Raw genomic sequence first — 26,261 nt, forward strand, 5'->3', positions numbered from 1 at the left:
TAAACAAAATTCCTTAAAGTGTGTAATAAGACCTAATTCTCTCCCTCACCGGGTTTTGGCAATAGTTCTTTTCCTGCCACCAGGCTCATATGTTTCTACGTCATCCTACACGTTACTGTCAGGTTCATCATAATACTACACCTCTTTGATGCTATTGTTCTTTAACTAAAATGATCACTGTGTCACTGATACCTTTTGAACACAGACTAAATTGCTTATTCTGGCACAGAAAACTTTCCAAATTTATTTGTAGTCCTATCTCTTAATATATGTATATATTCTTCAATGTCTAAATTCAACTTTAAGTTATATCTTAAATATGAATTATATTTATTTTTGAGGGGCTTTTGTTCATGCTGTTCCCTCTAAATAGAATTATCTACCTCTCTGCTTTTCTCTTTTCTCTGTGAGCTCCTGTGTCTCTTTGTACTCACAACCAATGCACGCATGTGTACTCGCAGATATACGTGTCTCCTATCAAAGTATAGATTTAAAGGATGAAATCAAATAAAGCCTTTCTTCATATACTGAAATAGAAAATTACGTCTCCTCATTTTTGAACTTTTGTGATTTCAGTTTCTAATATTTTAGGGTACATCTCACATAATATTTACAGTAAAATACTTTTTTATATGGTTAAAAACATGGATTTAGAAAGAGACAGTTCTGTTATCAAATTCTTACTCCATCACTTATTAGCTTTATGACTTTGAATATTATCTTGAAAATGTCTTAGTTTCTCATCTGTAAAATTGGTATAATAATAGGGTTGTTTGAATATTAAGTGAAATAATAAGCATAAAGTCTTAGGACATAGTACTTCATATATGTTCAATGTTAAGTGAAATCGCTATCAATACTTCATAAAATTATAATATGTGTATGTCATATATTATCGTTATATAATTTTGTTGTAAGTTCTCGTATGCTCCTTGAGTTAAACAATTAGACATTTCACCTTCATATTCCAAACATAATTCTTACATAGTCACAGCTCGATATGTATATACTGAATCAGTTAACATTTATATTAGTGTTTCAAAAAACATGTAAATTAGAAAGTTCTGATATATAAAGATGAAAATACCAATAAGCAATTCATATTTTTATAAGTAGAAAATTACATTGCCAAGCCCAAACAGCATCTCCAGTTTGCTGTCCCACTTGCTTACATCCCAGAGATGTTTGAAGTAAAAAAATAGGTAAAACAGTTATACTGGAATGATGGGATACACAAAAGAGATATTACATTGATCAGAAAGATTTTCGAAGTTCTGAAGAGGATTATTCTGATAACTTTACCTCTCAATGAAAATAACTCTATCTAGAGGGATAATTTATTAATAAGATTAATATTAATAAAAAATGAAAATTACAAGACTCATTGAAAGTTAAAGAGGAACAGTGATGTAAAAAAGGGATTGTCAGGTTATTCTCTTTGTCATTAGGTTTTATTTTTTGTCTTTTATAGTAAGAGTAAATGCATCTTTGAAGTGTATAACAGGTATCAATAAAATATTAATAGTAACATGTAACTCGAAAAAAGTTAAAGTGTTATATTTCCTAAAACTCACTTTAAAACTTGGTTTAATATTTGAATTTTATAGAATAGCCTCTGCTGCACAGTTGAGTTCACACCTGTGTGAGATCCTTAAATTATTAACTCCTAGAAGTTATGGCTATATCCCTGCTAGGCCTTGGATAGCTTTTCTGTAGAGCATTTTGCCTTCAGTCACACAATCACTCCTTTATTCACTCATTCTTCTTTGATTCTTTCATTGTGCTTTATCTCATGCAGTTATATTTTAGTATTTGACAGAAATGTGGTAAATAATTTTTGTCCCTCATACGAAATAATTTAATAGGACAAAAATAACACATGAATGATTGAATTCCAGAGTATAAGATAACAAATAACAGAAAGAGGGTATGAATAAATTGTTATGCAAGTTCTAGGGATAAAACTTTTTTTTTTCTTCTGGGAAAAATCAATGAACAGCTAGTAGATTGGGTATCATGACCTTAACTTTAAATAATGAGTAAAATTTGTACCTGCTGAGATTAAGGAAAAGTAATTCAAATGGGAAAAGAATGATATACAATATAGGACATTTATTTGTTTATCTGTATCTCCAGTAAATGTTATTTAGCATAACCCCTGGTTAATAAATATCAAAAACTAAACTAGTGTTTTTAGTACGATTCCTTGTATATTTCGTGGATTTTATTTACTATGATGACAGATTTTCTCACCCAGGAGGCCTTTTGATTTCCAGTTCTACTCTTTATTGCTAAGGGAATAGGATTTAAGATCTAAAGCATGTTGTTCAACAGAACTTCTGTGGCAGTGGAAATATTTGCATCGATGTGATATTGTATAAACAAGGCTCTATGACTATCGAGCACTTGAAATGTAGCTAGCATAACTGAAGAATGGAAATTTTAATTTTAATTAATTTAATTAAACAGCTACACGTGGCTCATGGCTATAGTATTGCACAGCATAGCTCTAGAGTCACCTTTTAGGAAAAATAAATTCCAGATGAATCCACAAAAGGATCTTCTTTAGGCAAAGTACAGTACGTCACAATATTTCCTGGGAGACCCTATTACATCGCTTCTTTGCTGAAGGCAGTAGTTTTACTCGGTATAGTCATTGCCTGTGTACTATTGTTAATTAGGATATGCACAAAGGAAACTAATAAATTATATCTGCAGGAATCTCTGAAGACTTCTCTTAGGAAATGACTTCTGAATTTTCTCTTAAAGGAAAGAAGTTCACCCTGGGGTTGACAGCTGAGGTTAGGTGGGTGGGAGGAGGAAGAGAGTTCTGGCAGAGATGAGTAAAAGCATGGAATGACCAGGGAATACTTGATAATTCAGTTTAACTGGCAAACATGGTGTCTTTTCTGAAGAGTAGGAAGAGCAAAAGAGAAATTTAAAAAAATAGAATAATAAATACTTTTAAATATTTCCTAAGTATTAATTTTGACATGATTTTATATAATTTCTCATCCAAAATGGTTATTCTATCACATAAATGTAGAATTTTTTTAAATTTTCTTTTAACGGACATCATTTATGTTTTAATCATTAAATAAAACAACTAAAATTGCAACTTTGTTACCTAAATTTATTACTTGGACAAGATTGAAATTTAGGAAATTTATGGCCATGATGTCACCCATGGTTTATAATTTATAAGACTTTGGATTAGACATTAGCGCAGTTATTATTTCCTCTAATGTCTTACCTCACCCCAGTCTAATAACATTCAGGAAATCCAAAAGACAAAGGGGAAAGAGTGGTCTTGAAAGCTAAAAATAGTTACTGAAAACTGATGCGATCATGTAATAAAATATGGCACAATAACTTATATGATATGTTCATAGTATCTGCTAAAGCAATTAGAATCCACGTAGCTAGATTTTTGTTCATATATTACTAAAAAAAGGAAAACCATCTCAGTCCAAAAATTACATTTAAACTATGCAGTTTAATTATGTACATTGTTCTTAGGGTTTTTTGGTCTTATTATTTGCACTCTTTAACACAGAAAATTATTGAGTAACAATCAGGTTTCAAAAGGCCTTCCGAGTACAGCCAGACAGTTTTCTGTGTAATATGTTACATATGATAACATAGAATGCTAATGTGTGATTATAGTAACAGCGTTCTTTTACAATGAGTTAATATTTTCACATATCTAATAAGTCTCACTCGCAAGATAACAGAAGGAGTAATATTGGTGTCTTTTCATATCAACCACATTAAATTTATCAGATATGTTAAAAGTATAGTCTTATTAATTGATAAGTTTTACACGTATTATATTTAATAATGTTTCTCAACAAAGCTTTTAAACTAGGCTCCGGTCTAGCTATAAGAAAGAATAATTTCCAATGCATTTCAGAGTCGAAGGCATTTACATATGTTTTAAACATATATCCTAATTTCCACTGATAAAAAGAAAGACAGGCTTTTCCACTGTGGCAAAAGCTTTATTGATCACTATAGGAAAGAATGATTTTATTGTGCCAACTATAAACAAAACAATGAATAAAGAAAATTAATGGAGTTTTTCAAGGGCATACTAAGTATTAATTTATATACTTCATTACAGTAAATCTTTACATTAACACTATGAGATTTTTTTATCCTCCTTTTACAGATGAGGAATCTGAGTTCAGAAAGGTTTAAGGATTGCCTGAGGCCCAGAGCTAATAAAAGACAGAGCCAGGGATAACACCCAGCTCTGTCTGATTTCAACACCCTTGGACCCCATTACTATATGTCATGGGTATGAATATCACACTACAAACATTTGTATATAAGAAATGTCTTTTACTTCCCTATTCAGAAATCAAATTATATTTATTACAGGCCCCCATCTAACTAGGCTGGAAAGGAAATTCAAATCTTTATCCTTCAGTAGAATCATAAAAGAATGCGGAAAAATTACATGTTAGATACCCAGAAAGTTAGGTAAGAGTTACATTTAAAGGAAAAATGGAAGTAAAGAAAAGGAGGCCAGCTTTGAACACATTACCTGACGCCATGATGAAAGATAGATTTTTATCTCCTGAACCATGACTGACATGCTTAACCTCTCTTCCTGTGAAGTCTAATCCTTTACTTTGTAAATCAAATACTAAACGCAAGGTTGAAAGTACTTCTCATCTACCTTGGCAATGTCTTATTAACTTGGACACATGACCCCAGACATCAGGTGTCCCCTACTTTGAGGGATAGCTCATCCATCTTTGTCAGTATTGTAAAACAACTTGTCAGGACAAGAAACTTACAATAATATTTATAACAACATTTTCAACCTCACTACTACTTTTCCCTGCTGCTTCCTCTAACCTGTGATAATCATATACATAAACTTTAATATTTTTTTTTATGATTTGTGGCAGTAGAGTATATATCTGTTATTAAACATATATCTTTTGGATTAGTCCCTAATTTTTATCAAAATATTTCTAAATATTTCTTAAGAGGTTCTTCTATACTTTTTCTTAGCATATGCCAATAAGTTCCATGTTATAATTTTAATATTCAAAAGCTTTTGATAAATTTGTATTTTTAAACTAGTTTTTAGTTTAGTGACTATGTAACTTTCTTTAAGAAATATTTTTCTCAAATTATGTTAGGAGAGTTTAGAATAATGGTAATGTGTTAAATTTCCATATTCTTTTATTATAGTGGTAAGATGAGCTGTATTAATAGAATAAAATAAATTGTGTTTGTTTTTTTATTTTGCTATTTTAAAAAGGCTTTATTTCAATTTTAACAAATTTTACAATATATAAGTCAATTATTAGCATTGACTTTTTGGGTTCGGAAGCTCAAAGATATTAAGTGGTGACCAGAGAACTACAGTTAATCATTGGCCCAGCTGGGCCTGGCTCCTGAATCACCATCCTTCCCACTACAACTTAGCACAATTCTAAGAATCCCCATAAATTATCACAGTGTAAATTTTACAATTTAGCTAAAGAACCATCATGGCTATGGAATAACTAATTACCAAATTCAGAATCAATGTGAGAAATGAATAGAATCAGTAATTCTTACAGTAATAAAAATGGAGAACACTTCTGGTTTTTTTTCTACTCTTCTTCTTTAACTCAGATGAGTTTTAAGAATCATAATTTGAAACTCTGCCATTAGCTCCATCAGAAATATTAAACTTTAAATAAAGTGTTCCTTATTGGCCATAAAATGAACACCATTTGCTATTCTAAGAGGTTAGAAATACTTTTATGTGAATAGTAGAGAAGTTGCCAAAAAAAGCTATTTTATTTCAGTCTATGGACAAGTTAATGTGCTCCTGGAAAAAGCATACATATTCTGACCTAATCAATTCCCTAGAGCATATGGTTCTAAAAAGAATGCTCAGAAATACTCCTCCCCACCTCTCACCCCGACCCCCACCCAACTTCAATTTACTTTATGGCCATATAGAAGTTTCAATAGCTAGGCCCATCCTGAGGGCAGGGTATCAGGCATGAGCTAATTGCCTCCTTATTAAGGTTTTTTGTTGCAGTGCTTTCTGACATACTTTCTACCTCGGAACTTGTGTATATTTCTATATATAGTCAAATGTTCACTCCAATTTCTGGGTACCTGAGTCTCAAATGAGCAGCCTCCCTTATGATAAAAATGCATGTGTGCTTGTTTTTCTAAAGATACTACCTTCCAGGAACATCTTCCCTAACATATAATTGTTTTATTTCTCACTTAGATAAAATGATGAGGAGAGTTTCAGGTACCTTCCATGTTCCAATGTGAGTAATTTAAAAATGCTCAAGAAGCATGTAAGGAGCAAAGTTATAGAAATGACAAGTGCAGAGAAATTGATTGCTATGGCTATATAGCATTTCCTTCTAGGAAGTACATATAGAAAAGTAAGATAGTGTATTTTGCTCTAGACATCTAATATAGTGGATTGATTTTGTTTTCTCTTTATGATGAAATAAAAAGAGTCATTTTATTTAAATTTTAAATTCTTTCCTTCAAGAGCCATTAGGATAGCTCTTGGCATACCTGTATGATAAAGTGATCACTCTACTCTTATCATGACATCTCTTGTCTTTAGAGTTCATTTATTCACTATTGCTTGCAACATGCTACATGCTGCTAAAAATCACAAAGCTAAGTAAATATTTGGCTAGCGATAGCTAGGTTTTCATCCACTTAAGTTATTTTGCTATCTCTAAAATTTACACAAATAATAATACCTTTGACAGTAAACATACTCAACTTCTCTCTGATTAACTGGATTATTAAAATACTTCTTGTTATAAATAAATTCAGTCCTTCTTTTTCTTATCTACAGGATGACATTTTTAAGCTGGAAGATTCACATTTTGAAAATGGCCGTGGGAAGAGTCCATATGACCCTAAACTGCTAACAGCATCTCTTTTAATAGGTGCGTAGTCAACAATCAATTAAACTGAATTTTCTATAGATAATAACTTAATTTCATGTTCTTTTTTATATGCCAAGATTTTCCATTATTAATTATAAACTATTTTAGGAGGATGTCAGTCAACATATTTTCAAATATTTTAAAAATGAATAAAAACTAAAGGCTGCTTTGAGAATTATACTGATTCTTTTTTTTTTTTTTCCAGAATGGTTTAATAGTATCTTTGACATTGCCAGCTCAATCACTATATATCCCCACAAGAACTATAAAATTTTTATTTTGAAAGAAAATGGTTTTAGTTTTCATTTCATGAAAGAAGTGTTTTTATGAGGAATTTTGACAGATCAGAAGGAAAGAGCGAGATTTAGTCTTGTTAACTGTAGTTCCAAGATTTGTCACACTCTTAATGTTTGGAAAACTTAATCAGTATAATCAGTTTAAATGGTGGTACAATTGGCAGAGACCCCATTGTGTACCTTGAGTTGATGAAGGCCTTCTGCATTCATCTTTTTTTAACTTTAGGTTTTCTCTTTTTTTCACTCAGAAAAAGCATTTTATGTACATCTACTATTTTCCCTAACCATCTATCTCTCTAGTTTTCTTTGTTCCTCTTTACTTCAGCATTGCAGATGGGTAGTGAATGCTTAGTTATATTTTGAAAGAATAAAAGTAAGAAGATAGAAGCAGGTAAAAGGAGAACATTTTAGTTTGTATTGAAAGATAATTTTTTTATATATATATATATATTTTTTTACCACTTCTGGACTGGAGTTAAATAAACACAAATAAAAAATTATACATCATTAAGCAATTTTTCTTTTTTCTTTTTAACTTTTGAGTATACCAGTAATCTAAAACACAAAAGATATTGGGTTATTACCCTATTCCTGAATATATTTTTCTATGTAAACATGTAGAAATTATGTAACTTTTTGTTTCCTTTTCTATAGAAAGTAATTATTTTATAACAACAAAAATAATGGTGAAACTTTTCAAGTGTAAAATTTCTAATTGAATTTTGAATAATAAATCTAGATTTTTAAACAAATAACTTTAGGTTATTAATTGATGTTAGAAGTTCATAAAGTTTTGCTATTCTTTTCCTTTTTTAAAAATCACTTTTTTTTTTTTTTTACTCAGCTAAATGAAACTTCAATCACATTGACTGTTGCATTAACTATGTAGATATATTTTTTCCGGTATTATCTAGGTTTACTTTATCACTATGTTTCACTGATTTCTTTCCTATTAAGAATAAAACCACTACAGCATGAATTATCTTCTCTATTGCTTTTCAAACAGACAATTTCAGTCCATTTGATCCATTTATGGAGCATTTTAACAAAAGTTTAAGACCTGAAGGAATGCAGCAAATTGAGCACACTTATAATTTTCCTGTTCACAGATGGCCTAGTGATTACATGTGGATGACTTCCTTAAGTGCATACAGAAATTTGAAAGTTGTCTTAAACAAAGGAGAGGAATCTAATCTTGTTCAAACTTGCAGCCTATACTTATTTAAATTGCATGCTGAAAAAGGATAGATATTCTTCAAAAAGCAGTATGTAAAACTGTGCCGAAAGCAGCTTTAATTTGTGGTATGTTTCTCAGTAGGGATTTGCTTGATTATTTATTTTAATATTCCATTGAGAAAGGATGATGACAAGTTAGTATTACATAGTTCATTTGGTATGCAACCACACAAAGTCCACAAAGAACATGTAACTCCACAGTTTGGGTTTTATATTAGAAATTCTTTGAAAAAAGCTGTATAGATTTGTGAAAAGGAAATGAAAATGAGGGAAGTATGAGTCAAGGAGAGGCTGTATGGCTAAAAAAGAACAGTAGGCATTTTAGAGAAGCAGTTTTTAAATGGAAGTGCAGACCTTATCTATCTAATATTATAAAATAATTGAGTGACTTTCAGAGATATTTAGTATTTATTGACAAGGAAGATCATTCAAGCCAATATAAATTAATTTCTGAATCAACCAAATAGCAAGATACAGAAAAATGAACAGGTCAAATCCCTCAGAATATCTGCAACACTGTTTTAATTCAAGAGCCATGACTTCACTTGTTAAGGTTATTTGTTTCTTTTATAACCATACTATAAATTCTTTTTCTCACAGTACATTTAACTCCCCTTGTTGGATTTTTCTTGGCATTTTCCTCTTGTGTTGCTTTAAAAAGAATGCTTACTAATTTAGTGGAGTTTCTTTATTTTTCAACATAAATATTTTCGATAGCACTTCCCTAACTTTTACATACAAGGGTAACAACTGTCTCTGAAGTACACAGGTTGTATATTATATATTAGAAAATTATTATTGGGAGAACCTATCCACCCAAAAGATTTTAATATATTCTCCTCATTTCAGCACATAAGAGAAATTTTCAAGGTGGTTCTGGGCTGCTTTCTTCCTCAATACTAAGAAATAAAATTTCATGTTTGACATAAGCCATCTATAAACTGGCTACATGGATCCTGACAGCAGATACTTTTTATACCCTCTATTAAGCAGTTTCAACCAGTAGTAAACTTTAAAACCAGATGACAGCTTCAAAAATTTAGTTTACAAATTTTATCAAGGTTTAGTATAACCTCTTTCCAAAATGCTGTGGATTTTTAAGCTGATGACCATAGAAAATAAGAATTCTCTCCTGAGCAATGCATAGCAACTGAATTAAGTCCCCAAATATGTTTTAAGTTTTTCAAATAATGTTAGTAAAGTTAATTTTTCAAATCCTTTTTAATAAAAATCATTTTGTCAATATGAAATTGCTTCAGTATTTATTTTTTAAAATATTTCTTATTTCACTGATCTGTAATCATTTTCATGACTTTGTTTAAAAGGTCTTTATTAAAAATAGTAGTTGCTCTCCTGCTGAGAATAAATGCCATGTGCGAACACAAGATAAGAATAAAACTATATTTTCCATACTTACGTATCATCTCACACTTTCATGATATTAGCAGAATAGTCAACTTGAAAGCCGTTTTATTTCCCCATTGAAATCTCAGGGCATTTCAGTGCCAATAATTTAGAAATATTCTATCACTAAGAGATATTACTGAGATCTATTTCAGGTGTCTGGGTCTTTTGGCTAAGGTTTATTTTCCCAAGCTAGAATTCTGCCTTGCCTGGGGAAAGAACATTAATTTGACACTAGAATATACTCGCATTTTATATTTGAGCAAATGAGGTCCTCCCTAAATTAATTAACTGTATTTGAAAAAATATTTGAACCTCTGTGAACTTCAATTTCTTTGGCCTTGCTAATTCTCCTAGTCTGTTCTGAGAATAAGATAAGATAGTGTTATAGCATATTATATTTGAGTTCTTACATATTTCTCAAATATATGTGGAAGTAGAAATGAACAAACAAATAAACAAACAACTGGTAACAGTGGTTGCCTTTGGGAATCTGGGAGACAGATTTGGTACCCCATAAATTTTATATTTTTAATTTTGTACTATGTGCACATATTAACTACTCAAAAATATTAGTTTTTTAAAGGACAACATAAGTAATTAAGCCAACATGTCATATTTATTGTTATAGAGAAAGGTGCTCAATAAATGTAAAAATGTAAAATTATTCCCATACCCTTTCACTTTCAGGAAATGGATTTCATCAGTGTATGTGTCTGTGTGTCTGGGTGCCTCGGTGAGAGAGAGAGAGAGAGAGAGAGAGAAAAGTGAGGAGGGGGGATTTTTTCTCTCTCTGTTTCTAATTACTGTGCTACTTTGTGAGTGGAATTTACTTAAGGTGTTAACAACATAATAGCTTGGTCTTTAGGTTTGTTTGATTTTTGCTCACATCCATGTCACACTTTACACCTGTGTTAGTAATGCTTCAATTTCATCAGGAAATGTTTTTTTACCTTCTGTTTCTCCTCACCACACCCTACTTAGGAATTGTAATCTAATACATTAACTGATCGAAGCCACATTTTTACTTCATTTTGAGTTGTGAACAGAAAGTCCAGAGTACATATGAACTTTTGTTTTTAACACATGCTTCTCAGATAACTCTGCATGGTGGAAATGCAATTCACTAAACTTTTTATCTCAGTAAAGAATGCTTTTCTTAGAGACAGTTTAAAAAGCTTACAGTTAAGAAAGAATGACAGTGTACTCAAATAGTAAGTTTCTTATTGGAAAATTTCTAAAAGGTTAGTTACATCTGTCAGCACTAATATATCTTAGTCTAATGTATTGTTTTTGAGATATCAAACTGCCTATATGTTTTCTTTTGTAGAGAAACTTAAAAACCTTGTTGGACAGAGTATCCACAACCACTTTTTGATAATAAAACAATTCCTTAAGTATATTATTCTATCACCAATTTAATAAAATTAAACAAGTGTCATATTTTCTTTCACTAGTAGTTCATTATATATGAAATACCCAAAAGTATATATCTTAACTATAATGCCATTTCAGTCATTATAAGATAACATTTCAAGAAGACACATTTATGATCAGAAAACTGATCAATTATCATTATGCCCAAGAATCGACATACAATTTGGTAACTTCATAATTGACCTAGAAACTACAAAAGAAGCTTAGCAAAGGCTTTTTTATTACAGATATTTGTTCTCCAAAAATAAGCCAACTGAGGTATAGTAAATTTCTTATACTCAGATATGATTAGATCAGTTCAGATAGCCACAGAATGTACTAAGGCTTTAAAACATGGTGAAAATGCACAAGTATATTAAATGAAATATACTCTAAGTTTATATTATATTTCTACTTAATAAGAATGCAAGAGTAGTTTATTCTACTACCTATAATTTTTAGTCAAAACTACAATATGTCATTCATTTTCTGGAGCAGTCATCCTTGATAAGAATTCTATAGAAATCTCAGCAGAAAATCTGATCGAATGCCTGTTGTAAAGGAATAATTATTGATATTGAGCACTGACAGTATGAGAATGTACTACTGAATTATCTGGTGCCCTCCAGCTCACAGAAATCAGTCTGATTCTTGCCAAAAATAATATTGAAATGAGAGGTAATTTCCTATAACTGCAGGCAGCTGATGTCTAAACTGCAACCTCTCTTTGTTTTACAAGTCAATTGTTTAATTTAATTATGTTTTTAGTAATAAATTGAGTTAATAGCCCTTTTATTAAATAGCTCTTCTACTTTCTCTGAATGACCTATTGTCAAAAAAAAGATACAAACCAGTCTTGCTTCCTTTATCTTCATTTGTATTGATTTTTGCCTTCCTCAAATGTGAGTGGATAATAAAAAAATAAGTGTAAGTTATAAAATTCTTACCTAAATGAATAAGAGAAACAAATATCTATCTATATCTGAGTAACAGTTTCTTATGTTGATGTTAATTTTGTTATTTCAACCTCTCCTGAATAGAGTTTACATGTAATAACAACCATAATTACAGTTTTACTCACACTAAGGCAAGCTAAATGAAAAAAAAAAAAAAAGAATGATTAATTCCTAACAGTCTTTACTCCACATTTCTAATTGCACCTTCTTTTGGGCATGATCTGTCTGACTGCATTCCGATATGATATTGTTCATTTTCACCTTTTGATGGTTCTATTTTCACCTTTCCTGGTTTTTGTCACCTAACATGTGGTTGAGAAGGCAATAAGGTTCAACTAATAATTTAATATTTTTGATTTTCAAGGTAAAGAGTACACAAAGCATTTCGTGACAGATATTACCCTATGAAAAATGTTTGAGATCTATATGAACGTTTTAGGTTGCATTCACAACATTTTTAACTAATGACTTCTTATTCACACAGATCAGGACAAACAAATTACCAAAGTTTTAAAAATTATCATATCTATATATCAATTATTTGTAAAAAGATAAAATACCAACCTTAATAAAACAGTACATCAGGGAGGACACAAACCACCTATGGAGGAATAAATAAGTTTTAGTGATTGGCTATAGATTAAAATTAAGGCAATGATAGGCACTTAAATATTTCAAAGTACTTCAAAACATATAGTTAGCTTATTAATAGCATTTTGGTGCTTTTAGAAAAAGGTTATTTCTTTACCTTGTGGTCATATAAAATATTATTGCAACATATTATGGTAAGAACAAGTCAGATTTGAACTTGATGTTTAATTAAGTGAAGAGAACATACGATGCTTTCAAATCCCAAAGAATATACTATGACAATTTGGGTTCTATTTATTTAACTGGTGATTTGTACCTAATATTGTCTAATCATCATTTTTTTATTTGTCTTGATTCACAACAATTCAAAATAAATGATTATTTTTTGAAATTCATTCTCTAAGATAAGATGTCTTTCTATTTCTATTTAAAGTCATAATTTGGAGCTGTTCAATGCTTCTCTCTGTGTAGCTATTCTCTGCTATGAGATTTTTCAAACCTTAGTTTGGTGCATTCAAACACCACAGGTTCTACCAAAGGAATTGATTTGGGTTGGACCACTGAAAATGTTTACTTTACATTGTGATACCCTTATCTACAAGTGAGAATTGAGGATGTGAACAAAGAATATCACATAAGCAATTAGATTAATAAGACTTACACCAAGACATTTATAACTGAATGGTCACAGAAAGTTTTCCATTTATCTAGTAAACATGAAAGTCCATTGGAAATGGAAAAAGCGTTATATAAATATTTAGATTATAATTTATCTGTGTCCACTTTATTTTCTGAATATTTTTTTCAAATCAATGAATTCAAAAACATTAACATATTCAAATGATCAACAAGATAATATTGTTTTACTGACATGATAGATTATTTGGAGAAAATTTTATAATTTTTTTTGTCAATTTATTTTTCTGATAATTCTCTGTAAGTAGGCAGGCAACAAAGTATTTTCTGGATGAAATAGTATGAGGCACTTTCTGTTTAAAGGAAAGAAAATATAATGTTTACAAACTTCAGTTTATTGAAAGGTGGTATGGTTTAGTAGAAGAGGCTTGGAATTAAACAGGCCTGAGTTTGAACTTTTACTTTGACTTGTCTAGTAATTAGCTGAGCAACCCTGAGTTTCTTGAACTATAAAATAGGGATATTTACATCATGCAGATGTTGACAGAAATAAATGAGATAATTTGAAAATGTCAAGACAACACTGATGATTATGACCTATGTTTCTGAAAATTTTCTCCTCTCCAAACACACTTCTGTTATATCTGAGGCTATGTGGTAGACTTGCTTTTAAACTGTGTGATAGCCTATACCAAGTTAGAACATTTCTCCCGCTTGATATATTAAAATATAAAACAAGAAAAAAAATTGGGAAGGAAAATATTAGTCTTTTCTAAATTATAGCAAGATATAAGATCTCACTAAAAAGGAATAGCTTAAAATTTTAATTTCTGTAAAATGAGAACTATAAGCAAGATTTTACAGTGATTCCTTATCCTAATAAACAAGGTTATTAGAATCATAGTACCTTTACAGACATAAAAACAAACTACGTGATTTAGTTTGCATTTGAACTTTAAAAGTTTGTCTCTAGTTATAATGGAAAAGAATAAAATTTCATGTTTTAATTTTACTAAATTATATTTTACTTAATTTTTCAAAATTAGTACTAAGTAAGTAGTCATATATTTAATCGGTGAATGTTCATTTTCAAAAAACAATCTTTGAAATGACAGGAATAAAAAGTAAGTAGCTTTGCAGAGAGCATTTCTGTTTTCTTTTTAGCATGGTCTTAACATGAAACTTATATTTTATTTTTTTTGTTTTTCTTGCCTTAATTGAGTTAAAGTATGTGTATGTGGTTTTATTTTGTCACGACACAGATGGAGAATTATACTCTGGAACAGCAGCTGATTTTATGGGGCGAGACTTTGCTATCTTCCGAACTCTTGGGCACCACCACCCAATTAGGACAGAGCAGCATGATTCCAGGTGGCTCAATGGTAGGTGGTACGTGTAAGAACATAGTCACATAACACATGTAACTGCGGTAAGTAACGGAGAACTTTCCTTGTGCAGTACAAACAATATGACAAGATTTAGTATGCAGTTAAGCTCCTGGTGGTGACTTCATGACTGTGGGTGTGAGAAAGTTGAGCAAAACAGAAAAGAAAGATTAAGAATTCTGGAAAATATTTGCTTTGTGCCAAAATAGAAGTTTCTCAGTAGTTAACTCTGGAAAGAAATAGATTTGGTCTGGAGCTATACGGAAGGGAGGCAATGGAAGAAGATAAGATGACTTACCGATCTTGTCTTACAGGAACACCACAGCAACTCTCATGATGTAGTATGTGTTTTAACTCCACACCATTCATATTGCCCTGAGAGCATCGTATAAGTTATTTTGCTAATGACATCACATTTAAAGTATTTTCAGAACTTCAAAGGACTTTTGTGCCATTTAATTTGATTCTCCTCTAATCTTTCTAAAATTCTGTCTCCCATTTTATAAGTGTGGAAATTAAAGCTAATATCTAAAATTACAACTAACCTGGTAATAGAAGATTTGGAACAAGAACTTAGTTTCCCTAACTTCAGTCACTGGCTTTACTACTTGATCAGTAGCTACTTTTATCTTTTTCTCTTTCTCTATTTAGTATACACATAATTTTAGCATAGGAGAAAATATACAAAATTTGTATACCTAAAATAAATAAATACAATTTTCATTCATATTTTGAATTAAATAATCCTTATATAGTCTTCTACCTAGAGATGATTTTTGTTTTGATTATTACTGACACATTCATCAAAGGTTTTTATAATGGTTTCCACAATATTATCATGGTTAATTCTTATTATTAAAAAATTATCTCTATTTACATCTGACTTCGATCTTATGATATATACCTGTCTAGTCTCTAAACTCTCAATCTATGAACTTTTGTCTGGTTTCACAGTCCTCATTAATAAAGATGAAACTCATGGTTTATAGTCCATTTATGTTTTCAGCAAGATGCTTGATTATTTCATTGTTCGAACTTCTACCACACTTGTTTTTTCTGCTCTTTCTTCTGGGGAACCCCAAAATTCATTTCATCACTTTTGTACTTCATTGATTTATTAGAGAAAAATCACAATTTTGTCTCTAAAGCTCACTGAAACTTTAGGAGACTATGAGTTATCTGTGACAATCTTTGTTCTGATATATCCCATACTTTAAAGTGACTTTTTAAAACATAAAACATACCTCGATTTATCTCAATCAGCATCTCTTCTCTCCTGCAACATCATTTTTGATCATCTATTATTTTTCATATATTAGCGAAAAAGTTGTGCCTCTTCCCTTCGACATTTCATCCCTCTGCCTTTATTCCTAATTGCATGGATGATCTTTCATAAATTTTCCCTATTTACACTTACCTTGCTCTTCTTCAATAGTTTTTTATCTCTTCTTCAACACTAGTATCTTCCACTGCCCTGAAAACTTGCTCATCTATCCTATTCAAACACTTCCTTTAATCATGAAAAGTCATGAAGACCTTGTATGTTTAAGTTAATAGCCTGGTTAGAAACTCGTTTTTTCAACATTCTCACTATCTTTATCTACTTTCAACATGACTTTGATGCCATGAAATTGTTTCTCCAAAGGTCACTAATGACTTTCCATAGCTTTTTATCAATCTCTATATAGAGAATCTCTCTTCCAGTATTTGTCACTGTTCACTAGCCTTTTCCTTTTAAGAGTCACTTCTCTTAGCTCCCTTTATGTCTTGCTCTCTCAAGTTTCTGATAAGTTCGACATTGCTCATCCATTGTTTTTCTCTTTAATGCAGATTGTGCCTAAGATCATTCATGATTGAGTGCAAACACTGTGGTAATCAAAGGAAATTGGACATACAGTCAAATGCCCATCCTTGGGGATAGAGGAGGTGCAGTGGTAGCTGGGTAATCATCTAAGAAATTAGAGGCCTCACCAAGGAAGATAAAAAATGCTGAGACCATGATAAGGCTATCTGTGTAAAACTATAAAAGAATTAAACTCCAAAATCCCAGAAGGTGATTTTGGAATATCTAATGTTTCTCTCCGGTCTATCCTCAAACTGAAAAATTTATGTAGGAAGGAAAATGTTTGTTTTTATTCAACAAGAAGGAGACTTTGGTCTACTAACTCTAAATGGCATACAAGCTTTCACTGTCCATGAGAAAGAAAATCTCATTAGAAGATGGAATAACATAAAAGAGAGTATAGTATCCATTTCATTTTTATGGCCTTGGAGGAAAAAAGTCGTCAAGTTAGAACTGCTTTTGTATTACACACTCACTTGTTGACAGCTTAGTCTGAAGAATTTACACTGTGGGAAAACAGTCATTGTCCACAGTTCTGTACTTCATCTCTTCAAACGTGTAGTTCATTTGAGAATTCAGTTATCAGTCTCTCAGCACTAAATGTGAGAACTGATTTTACCAAATTAGCACAAAGGTTACATTTGACAGGGTGCAGAAACCAGAACTGCTGCAAAATGGAGACTGTGGAAACCTTTGAGATAGAACCAAGGGACTGTGTGAATCACAAGCCTCACAAAATTAAATACCATTCCATAATAAAATTAGAAACACAATGTTTCTAATTACACATCCATGCATAAAATAAGTGAGTTTTGAGGCATGAACATAGACTACACAGTCATTTTTTGCAGCCAGAAGTAATAAACGACCTTGCAACGTACTTTATGAAAGGTTTTCAGGGCTATTAAAATTAATTTGGGCACAGGACTTACTTTACTTTTCTCAAGTTAATTCAAATCATTTATTTTAGAATAGATTGGCCTATTTTAATGACTTTCAATTTTTGTTCCTTCTAAACAAAATATTTTAAAAAACAGTTGTTTAGGACTGGATCTTCAAATATGATTTTTTTAATGGAATGTCTCTATTTTCAGACTTACTTGCTAAGATTATTTTTGTAATAGTATCGATAAAGTTTAAAATTTTTGTAATAGTATCGATAAATTCAGTTTCATTTTAACAGGAAATATTTGGAATGAATAACACTTTTAGATTAAGAAACAAAAAACTATTTTTAAAAAGTTTTTTAAAAATTATCATTGACACTACCTATAGTTTAAGATTGAGAGATGTTATAACAACTTTTGATTTCAGAAAATGTACTGGTATGTGTTTGCCATGATGTACCCAAGTGCACTACATTTTTCCATCTGCTCCATAAATTCTCTCAATATCATATTGTTTTGAACTTCAATTCCAGTTTCAGCTCACTAACAATGTGAAAGTTAGGTAAAAATGTTCTTTATGTATTCATAACAAAGAAACAAATAAATTTATGGTGTTGTTATAGTAATGATTTCTTAACATGTATTATGTAAATACTACTACCTAGTTCTTGTACGCATTAGCCATTCCTTAGAGCAGATGGATGGCTAACTCACATTTACTTTTCTATTTGATGGACACTATTTTCAGTATTGTTCATGTCTCGGACTAACACTAGGATGCTATATGATATGGAGGGAAGACCATAGTCTTTAGAATGAGACAAAGTTTCACCTTACTTTGGAGCTTACTTTTAATGGGATCATACTACTACCACCTCTCATAGTTGTGAAAAAATGACCACATAATGTATAAAAATACTAAGTAAGTGACTGGCATGTGGTAAGCACTTAATAAATGTGAACTTTTCTGTATCTTTTATTCCACTTTCGTTGGGTGGAGCATGCTCAGGGAGCTTTGTCAGGTTCATTCTGTGAGTAATTATATTTGAGTCAGGGTGAAAGGGCAGTAACAGTAGAGTTTAATATGTGAAACCACATGGATCCTTGAAAGAGCCAGGGCCAGTGAACACAAACAGACCTAATTACAGTGCCCAGAGTGTGAGACCTTCCCACTCGTTTCAGGAAGACCTGTTTTCTTTTAGCGGATTTCCTAAAAGGATCGTGCCTGTGGATAGACCAACCCACTTGCTTTTTTCTGTAATTGAAATGGTATGCAAGTCATCATTCCACTTCCTCTCACTTGTAACACTTATACTAGGATGGCCTGCCCTTATTGGAATGAGCATAGCTTCCTCTGTGGTCATGCACCAGGATATTTCATGTTCTCTAAAGATTCAAATTTCTCCACAAGATATATTTTTATGTAAATAGAACCAATAAATGTGACTGCAAATAAATTATGAGAGCACAAATTAATATTACATGGTACCAGATACCTAATCTCAAATCACTTGTACAATTCTTTTGAGGTGCTGTTAATTTTATTATCTTTAAACACATAAACTGTTTTAGCATATTCAATTAGGATTTATTCTAAGTGAAACAAATGATCTAGGTTTGCATACTGTCAGACTTCCCAGTGATGCCATTCTGAAATATTTCTCTGGCTTAAGTAAGTTAATAATATATTTTGCTGACGTTGGAGAAAAAAGCCCTCTGGAAGCCTTCTTTTATGGCATGTGAGAAAATGAGTATTATAGGAGTTAAAACAACAACATCAACCACAAATGTGCTCTTGGTTTTCATAGCCTATGAAAGACAACACAAGGATGCAATCTTTTTTAACTATTGAATTACATTTATGAATTACACTTTTTTAACAATTCTGAGGTATCAGTATAAAGTCACAAATAAAAATGCTAATATTTTTGGTTATTTTTACAAAATTGTGCCGAAACATGGTATGTAATAGTTTAAATATAATTGTAACTATACCTAAACACAACCTCGTAGCAATCTGTTTTTTCTTATGAATCTATTAGCCAGAAAAATTTTCTTCCAGATAAAGAATGCATACTCCCAAGTATAATCTGTTTAAAAATATCTGCCGTGAAATTATTTTACTCTTTAAATGATGATAAATTTAATAAATTCACTAAATGTGCTTTTTTTTATTTTTAAAAGAGCAAAAAGTTACTAAAATATACTTTTACTTGATCTCCTTTTTAGAGGACCTACTTTCTGTGTCACATTTTGTCTAAGGCACATAATTACTTTTAACTGGTTTTGTTTGAAATTACACGGCACTAATGAGGAGAAATGAATAAAACTGGAATGGAAGTTAACTCAGTGGCAATGTCTGGAAGGTGATTTTATTTTTTTCAGGCCTCTGAGAAAATGTACATGAATAAAATAGGATGTGTTAACATTTTTTTTTTAATGATGGGCTAAAAAATGTTCAACTCTCAAGTATGGCATCTTAGTCACAAATTCTGACAACTTGTTTTAAAATTTATAGTTGAATGGTGAGAGTAGAAAAATAACATTTAAAGATATTACTACACTTACTTAAGGGAATCCCACTTTTTAGATTAAAATTGATGAAAATGTATAAAAATGAGACAGTATCTTGGAAAATTTTTTAAATTAATGCCAGCTCTCTTTTTCTTCTTAGTTCTCAACATTCTTCTCTCTAGTCTCACCATCAGTTTAATGAATACAGAGCCTGTCTATACCAATTTCCTCTTCTAGATTCACTACATGCAGAGCTCAGTGGGCCTCAATAGGGATTTACTGCTGACTGGGTAATCTGGGTTCATGTGTGCAGTGACATCAAGCAAGAGATTTACCCAGAGAAGTGGATGCCATGACAATGCGTGTAACCATGGTGTGACTGGCCTCTCTGACATGGCTCTCAAAAGATTTCCCTCTGTGAAAACAGAAGCCTGTTTGCAAATTAATTAGTTTCTGGCGGCAGCTTGATTGTTGACCCAGAGTTTGTAGAGTGGAAAAACAATCAGATTAGTGTGCTCAGGGTAAAAGACCAGTGTGCAGTTGCGTGTGGCTTGCTCAACTATTGAAATTCTGAATGGACTGAAACAAATTCTTTTCTGAGAAGCCTCGGCAGAGGTTAAGTGTGATGAGCCTTGAGCTCCCCAACAGCAGGGGCTGGGGAATTAAAGGATTTTAGCCAGATAAAACTGAATGATGGCAAGCAATGCCATTGAATTTTAATGGCATGGACAGTTTTGGCGAAAAAAAACCCCACAAAACAAACAAAATAACTCAAATCCACTTACTATGTTCTGATCACCTGAGTGGAAGGAATGATTTTACAATATTATTAAATGTAGGCTTGACACAAATACTTTCATAGTGGTAGATTGCAGAAGCTTTCGGACTGGAAGTTTTTATTATAATGTCTTAAAAAGTAATATGGTAATATCTAAATGAAAAAAGATGATAAGATATGCCTTTCGATATTGATAAAATATTTGTTTATGTGTTTACCTATTTTATGAGCTATAATCTTCAGATGCCCAATAAAATTAATTCTGAAAATATATATTCTACTATTTATTTTTATAAATATCAAATTAGATAACCATGCAAGCTTCTGACAAAAAAAAATCTGCATGCAGTTTTTGATTATTAAAATTTGTTTTAGTCAATAAGTTATTGTTTATGCTTAATTTTATAAGATTACGTAACACAATAAGCCTTATGTACTTTTGTAGATTCCACTGACAGAAGTCTTCCTAAATATAGCTCTAATGGCTACCATAGTACTTTTGCATTAAAAAATCACATATGTCTCTCAATTTTCAAGTGAATTGAATCCAGATTTCACTGCCTGTCAAGTCCTTTTTCATTGAATCTTAAGTGACTTCTCCAATATTAAACACTAACATACTCAAATCTTGGTTGTTGGTTGGTTGTCCTCAAATTTACTGTTTTTTTAATTTAACCATTCCATTCTCCCAGTAGATTTTAAGCTTTCTTACCTTTGAATCCCCAGAACATATAGATGTATGCTTATATTTATCACAGGGCCTACCACTTTGCCTTATACTCTAGGTATATTAAACATGAAACTTTTCGGTGAATTCTAGAGTCAGTGTGCCTGAATTTGTATTCCACGTCTTCCACTTACTACCTGTGCGGCTTTTACTTTACCTATTTTCATCACCCATTTATGATTTGTAAAATAGAGTTAATACTAATATCTTATACTTTTTTTTCTGAAGATTCATGAGACACTTTATATAGGGTAGTTAGAATATTGTCTGATAATATGGTAAATGCTTGTGATAACTGCGGTTGCATACCAGCTCTATACATGGTACATAACGCCCATTAGGCAAGTTAACACAGTGAACCATTTATGTTTGCTTTTAAAATCTGCTCACAGGCTGTTTTGTTTTCTTTTATTTAATTGATCATTGTCATTATTTTTGTCAGAAGCACTTAGTACATCAAGAATATATAAAATATTTAGCTTTAATATTAAAATAGTAATAAAAATTTTAATAAAATTAAGCTTAACAAAACCAGCAGATGAAAAAATGAAATGATGAACCAAGGCTAAATTTAAATAAATGCATTTTTCTAAGTGCTAACTTAGCTCTAACAAGTGCAATATTCATCATTTAAATAAATAAATCATTAGGTTAATTTGTATTAATTTTTTTTCCAGTACGTTTTTTAAGAAGACATTGACTATGTTAATGACACTATGAAAATCATTTATCCTGCTGTACCATAGCCTAGCTTTTAATTTTTTTTTATGTGAGGGTGTCGTGTATAAACTCTGGGATGGTTGTTAAGAATGTGGGATGGTCTTAATTAATTTTTAGATTAAAATTGATGAAAAAGTATAAAAATAAGATAATATCTTGGAAAAAATTTTAAATCAGTGTCAGCTCTCTTTGTCCTTAGTCCTCAGCATTGTCTTCTCTCGTCCCACAGCTGCTTGACACTAGCTGAGCAACTATAGACAGTTGATAAAAGCTCTCTGTGCTCAATATCTCTCTTTTTTTTTTTTAACAGAAATAATAATTCTTCCCTCGTTCAGTTGTAATGAGAATGACGCATGAGTAAATTCATATAAAAAACATTTGGAAAAGTGACTAGTATTACCAAAAACAAAAACAAAAGCAAAGCCAAAAAAACAAACAAACAATTCAGTCGATGTTAGCTTGTTCATAATAATATGTAAGAATTTTAAAGAAGGGAACAATAAAAATACCTACATATGTCAAATCACTACAAATGTAGTAGAATGCACAATCTCCTTTAACCGAATAGCCACATATTTCTAAGAAATCAATGAAAGCGGCTTAAAGACAACAAGGTAAGATGAAGTAATAGTTACCTCTGCCTTTTCCTTAGACTGAGTCTATATATACATGATTTCTTTCCTAACAATATCTGTACATTTTGAAGAAAATAAATCTACTACTCCTTTGCTTCCATAACAAGAAAAATGATTTTTTCTAAGCTTAGTGACATACTTATTGCTGTTACTCACACATGACAAAAAGGCATTAAAATGCTCTAAACTTCATATATCAACTAAAAATAAATTACAAAATGTTATCCAGGAAAAGGGTCTTTAAAATGTTTTCCTAATAAAATTAGTAAGGAAAATTTAAGTGTGTTTAGAAGCCCTTAAAAGAAACATTTTCAAGTTATTTGTGCTGCTATATGATTTAAGAAAGTAAACAAGAGAAAAATCAAAGCCCTTTCACTTCTCACCCCTGTCCCCCACAACCTGCTCTTAGAAATCTGTGGATTTCCTATGGCACTTTTGGATCATCATGTAAATTCTACATTTTAAACAGTATGGTACCGTTAAAATAGTATCACTGTTTATATATGTGGTACTATTATTATTTTTAAATCAATTGATTCAAAAATAAAGCTATACATTTAAAAGCTAATTAGGATTTATTATTAGTAATTTTATAAATTTATATGAATGCACATTTTTATTTATTAGAAATATAGTTTTTATTATTTTACTTGATGATTTGATAAATGATAACTATTTTTGGATTTAACATAGGCTGACATTATAAGGGACCCATGAAAAATGTGTCTTTTCAATATATTTATAAATTTGTTTACATCCACATAAATTCAAATAATCTCCTCATCTCATTTAATTACACGTTTTAAAAGATTCTAGGGTTTCAGTGTCATAGAGACCTATCTCATTTATACATTTATAAAATCCTAATGTGAATGTATGTGTATGGGAAATCGGTGACAGCAGATTTAGCTTTTCATTTGGGAACCACACTGCCTTTTCTAATTCACATACACTAAGATTTAAGTTACAGGCAGCCTAGAGTTCTGTTTTGGGCTTACACATTGTTTGTGACCCATTTATAATGTAATGAACTTTAATCTCACTGATCCTAAAAGTTAAATAATGTCAAAGCTGATATCAAACTGATGACTGCCACTTAATGGCTTAGCACCCATAGAATCAGTGTTTATCAAATGCGTTTTCTAAACACATTTAGAAATGAATGAACAAGTTATACTCATATTTCACTGGACAAGAAAGCAATTCGTAGTCAAACAAAAATAAGTGAATTTAGAAGATAGGAAACAAAATACAGGGACTACCACAAAATCTTCATTTTCGGATGAATTTAAGGAAAATGTAGTCATAGTAACAATTCAAATTATGGAATTAGGGCTTATATGCCTAGGATGAACCAACAAGGTACAGGATATCTTTGATCAATTACCTTTATGTGCTTTCAGTAATCTATTAAATATTTTGATTAAAGAGAAATTATCGATGTAGTGGGATAGTGCTATTTGCTGACTACCCTCCCTGTTATGTTATTTCTGTTGATTTTCTTTCAATAAAAAAAGGAGAAAAATCACATTCTTCACAGATATCAAAGTAAATATAGCTAACTTAGATGAACCAATCAGTGCCTAAATTACAAAAATTATAAAAGACAGGGATAATAGTGTTATAACAAATCTTAAAATGTGAACTAATTTTTCACATTTTTTAACCTATAAGTACTTTTGTTTCCTTTTTTATTTCTAATTCCTGTGTGAGAGCAACTTATAGAAGGCAACTGAAAAGAATGGCTGGAGCTAGAAGTATGCCAGCAGGAAGCAGAAAAACAATGACAGACTGTTAGCTAGTCCAGCATTGTGGAAGTCATTTGGAAGATATATAGCAGTTGCAACACCAAAAAAAATGGTAGCCATGTCATGCAGCTTTGCAAAATCTTCAATAAGTTCATTATTGTTTTAATTATGTCATCTTGATTTTATATAAATGTGCTGCAACTCCGTTTATCAATACTGCCTGTAAGCCATTCATTAATTCCCAAACTGTTTGTCCCTGGAAAGATCATAGTTTTTTGTAAAAGATGTTACTATTATGTTATTAAAGAATATTCTGATAATAATAGCAAAAATGAAGAAAATCCTTTAATATACTTTAATGCAACTGCGGAAGCTGAGTAAGTCATGGCTATTACGATTGATTACTTGGAACTATTATATGGTTTCCAAGAAGAGAAAATAATAGATCATCATAAAGAGGGAAAAAAAAATCTGTCCACTGTTAAGACAGAGTCTGCAAAGAAAAATAAAAGATAGAAATAAAGAGAGAAAATAGCTTCCTGATTAGACTTTGTCATCATCATTCAACCACAATAAACTACCATCTATCACAATAATGAAATTTATAAAATCAGAAACTGAAATAAAAATCCCCAAATTACACAATAAAGTCTTCTATCTAAAGGTCTAACCATGAAGTTTGTAATGCAAGTTACATTTGGTACATATTTAAGCATTTTTCAGTTTTAGAGCATTGCAAATGTTATTAAAACATATTAATTCCTGAGAATACTCAGACTTCTATTTTATATCTGACTATACAGTTGTCAGTAAAAACAATTGATATTTTGTAATATAATGTAGGTGAACTATCTCCATTATTAATTGGAAATTAAGAAAAGATCAATTTTATGCAAAGATTTAACTGTCTGGGTTAGTTACTATTAATTAATTAATTTATTTTTTAAATGAGTATTTTTAGTTTACTCAATTCGAGTCTAATTGCTTCTCATCTCATTCAACAATGTTATTATTTCTCTGAATATAACATCAGTCACCAATTACTAACATAGGATGCTATTCTCTTGTCTTTCCCCTGCAGCTCTATGCTAAGTCTTCCTAGATTGCTAACAATAACACAGTGAATAGGTAGCTACATTTGCTAACTACCAACATATTACTCTGTGTAACTTCCATTTTCTACATGCATTAAACACTCTTTAGGTACCAGAAACTATTATAAAAAAAAAAAATATGAGTAAGATATATCCCCACCCTTCATGATAATACCTACAGATGGAAAACCTTAGAAGTCTTAGCACAGCTATGAGATAACTTGCATATATTTCCCAGATGCCTTAATATTTTAAAATTATTGTTTAACTCATAAAGTAATGGAGGGAGTACTATCCATGTTTCTTTTACTGAAATAAACATTGTTTTTGATTCAATTGATCTTTGGGCTTTAACAATATCAGAACCATTGAGTGAGGCTTTCACTACAAAACAATAGAAATATATGACAACTTATGAGGGAGGCTATCTTTTGTCCATATATCTGCAGTCTTTTAG

General features: G+C 31.0%; 1 protein-coding gene across 1 annotated transcript in view; it reads left to right on the top strand.

The window, feature by feature from the left end:
- Nucleotides 1–26,261, top strand: part of SEMA3A (semaphorin 3A) — a 196,714-nt gene that overhangs the window by 108,033 nt on the left and 62,420 nt on the right. Inside the window, exons 5-6 of the mRNA XM_011364399.2 lie at nucleotides 6,845–6,938; nucleotides 14,736–14,855. Of these exons, the coding sequence (XP_011362701.1) occupies nucleotides 6,845–6,938; nucleotides 14,736–14,855 (214 nt within the window). The remainder of the gene's footprint in view (nucleotides 1–6,844; nucleotides 6,939–14,735; nucleotides 14,856–26,261) is intronic.

The sequence above is a fragment of the Pteropus vampyrus genome, unplaced genomic scaffold (assembly GCF_000151845.1).
Source record: "Pteropus vampyrus isolate Shadow unplaced genomic scaffold, Pvam_2.0 Scaffold4, whole genome shotgun sequence".
Taxonomy (NCBI): domain Eukaryota; kingdom Metazoa; phylum Chordata; class Mammalia; order Chiroptera; family Pteropodidae; genus Pteropus; species Pteropus vampyrus.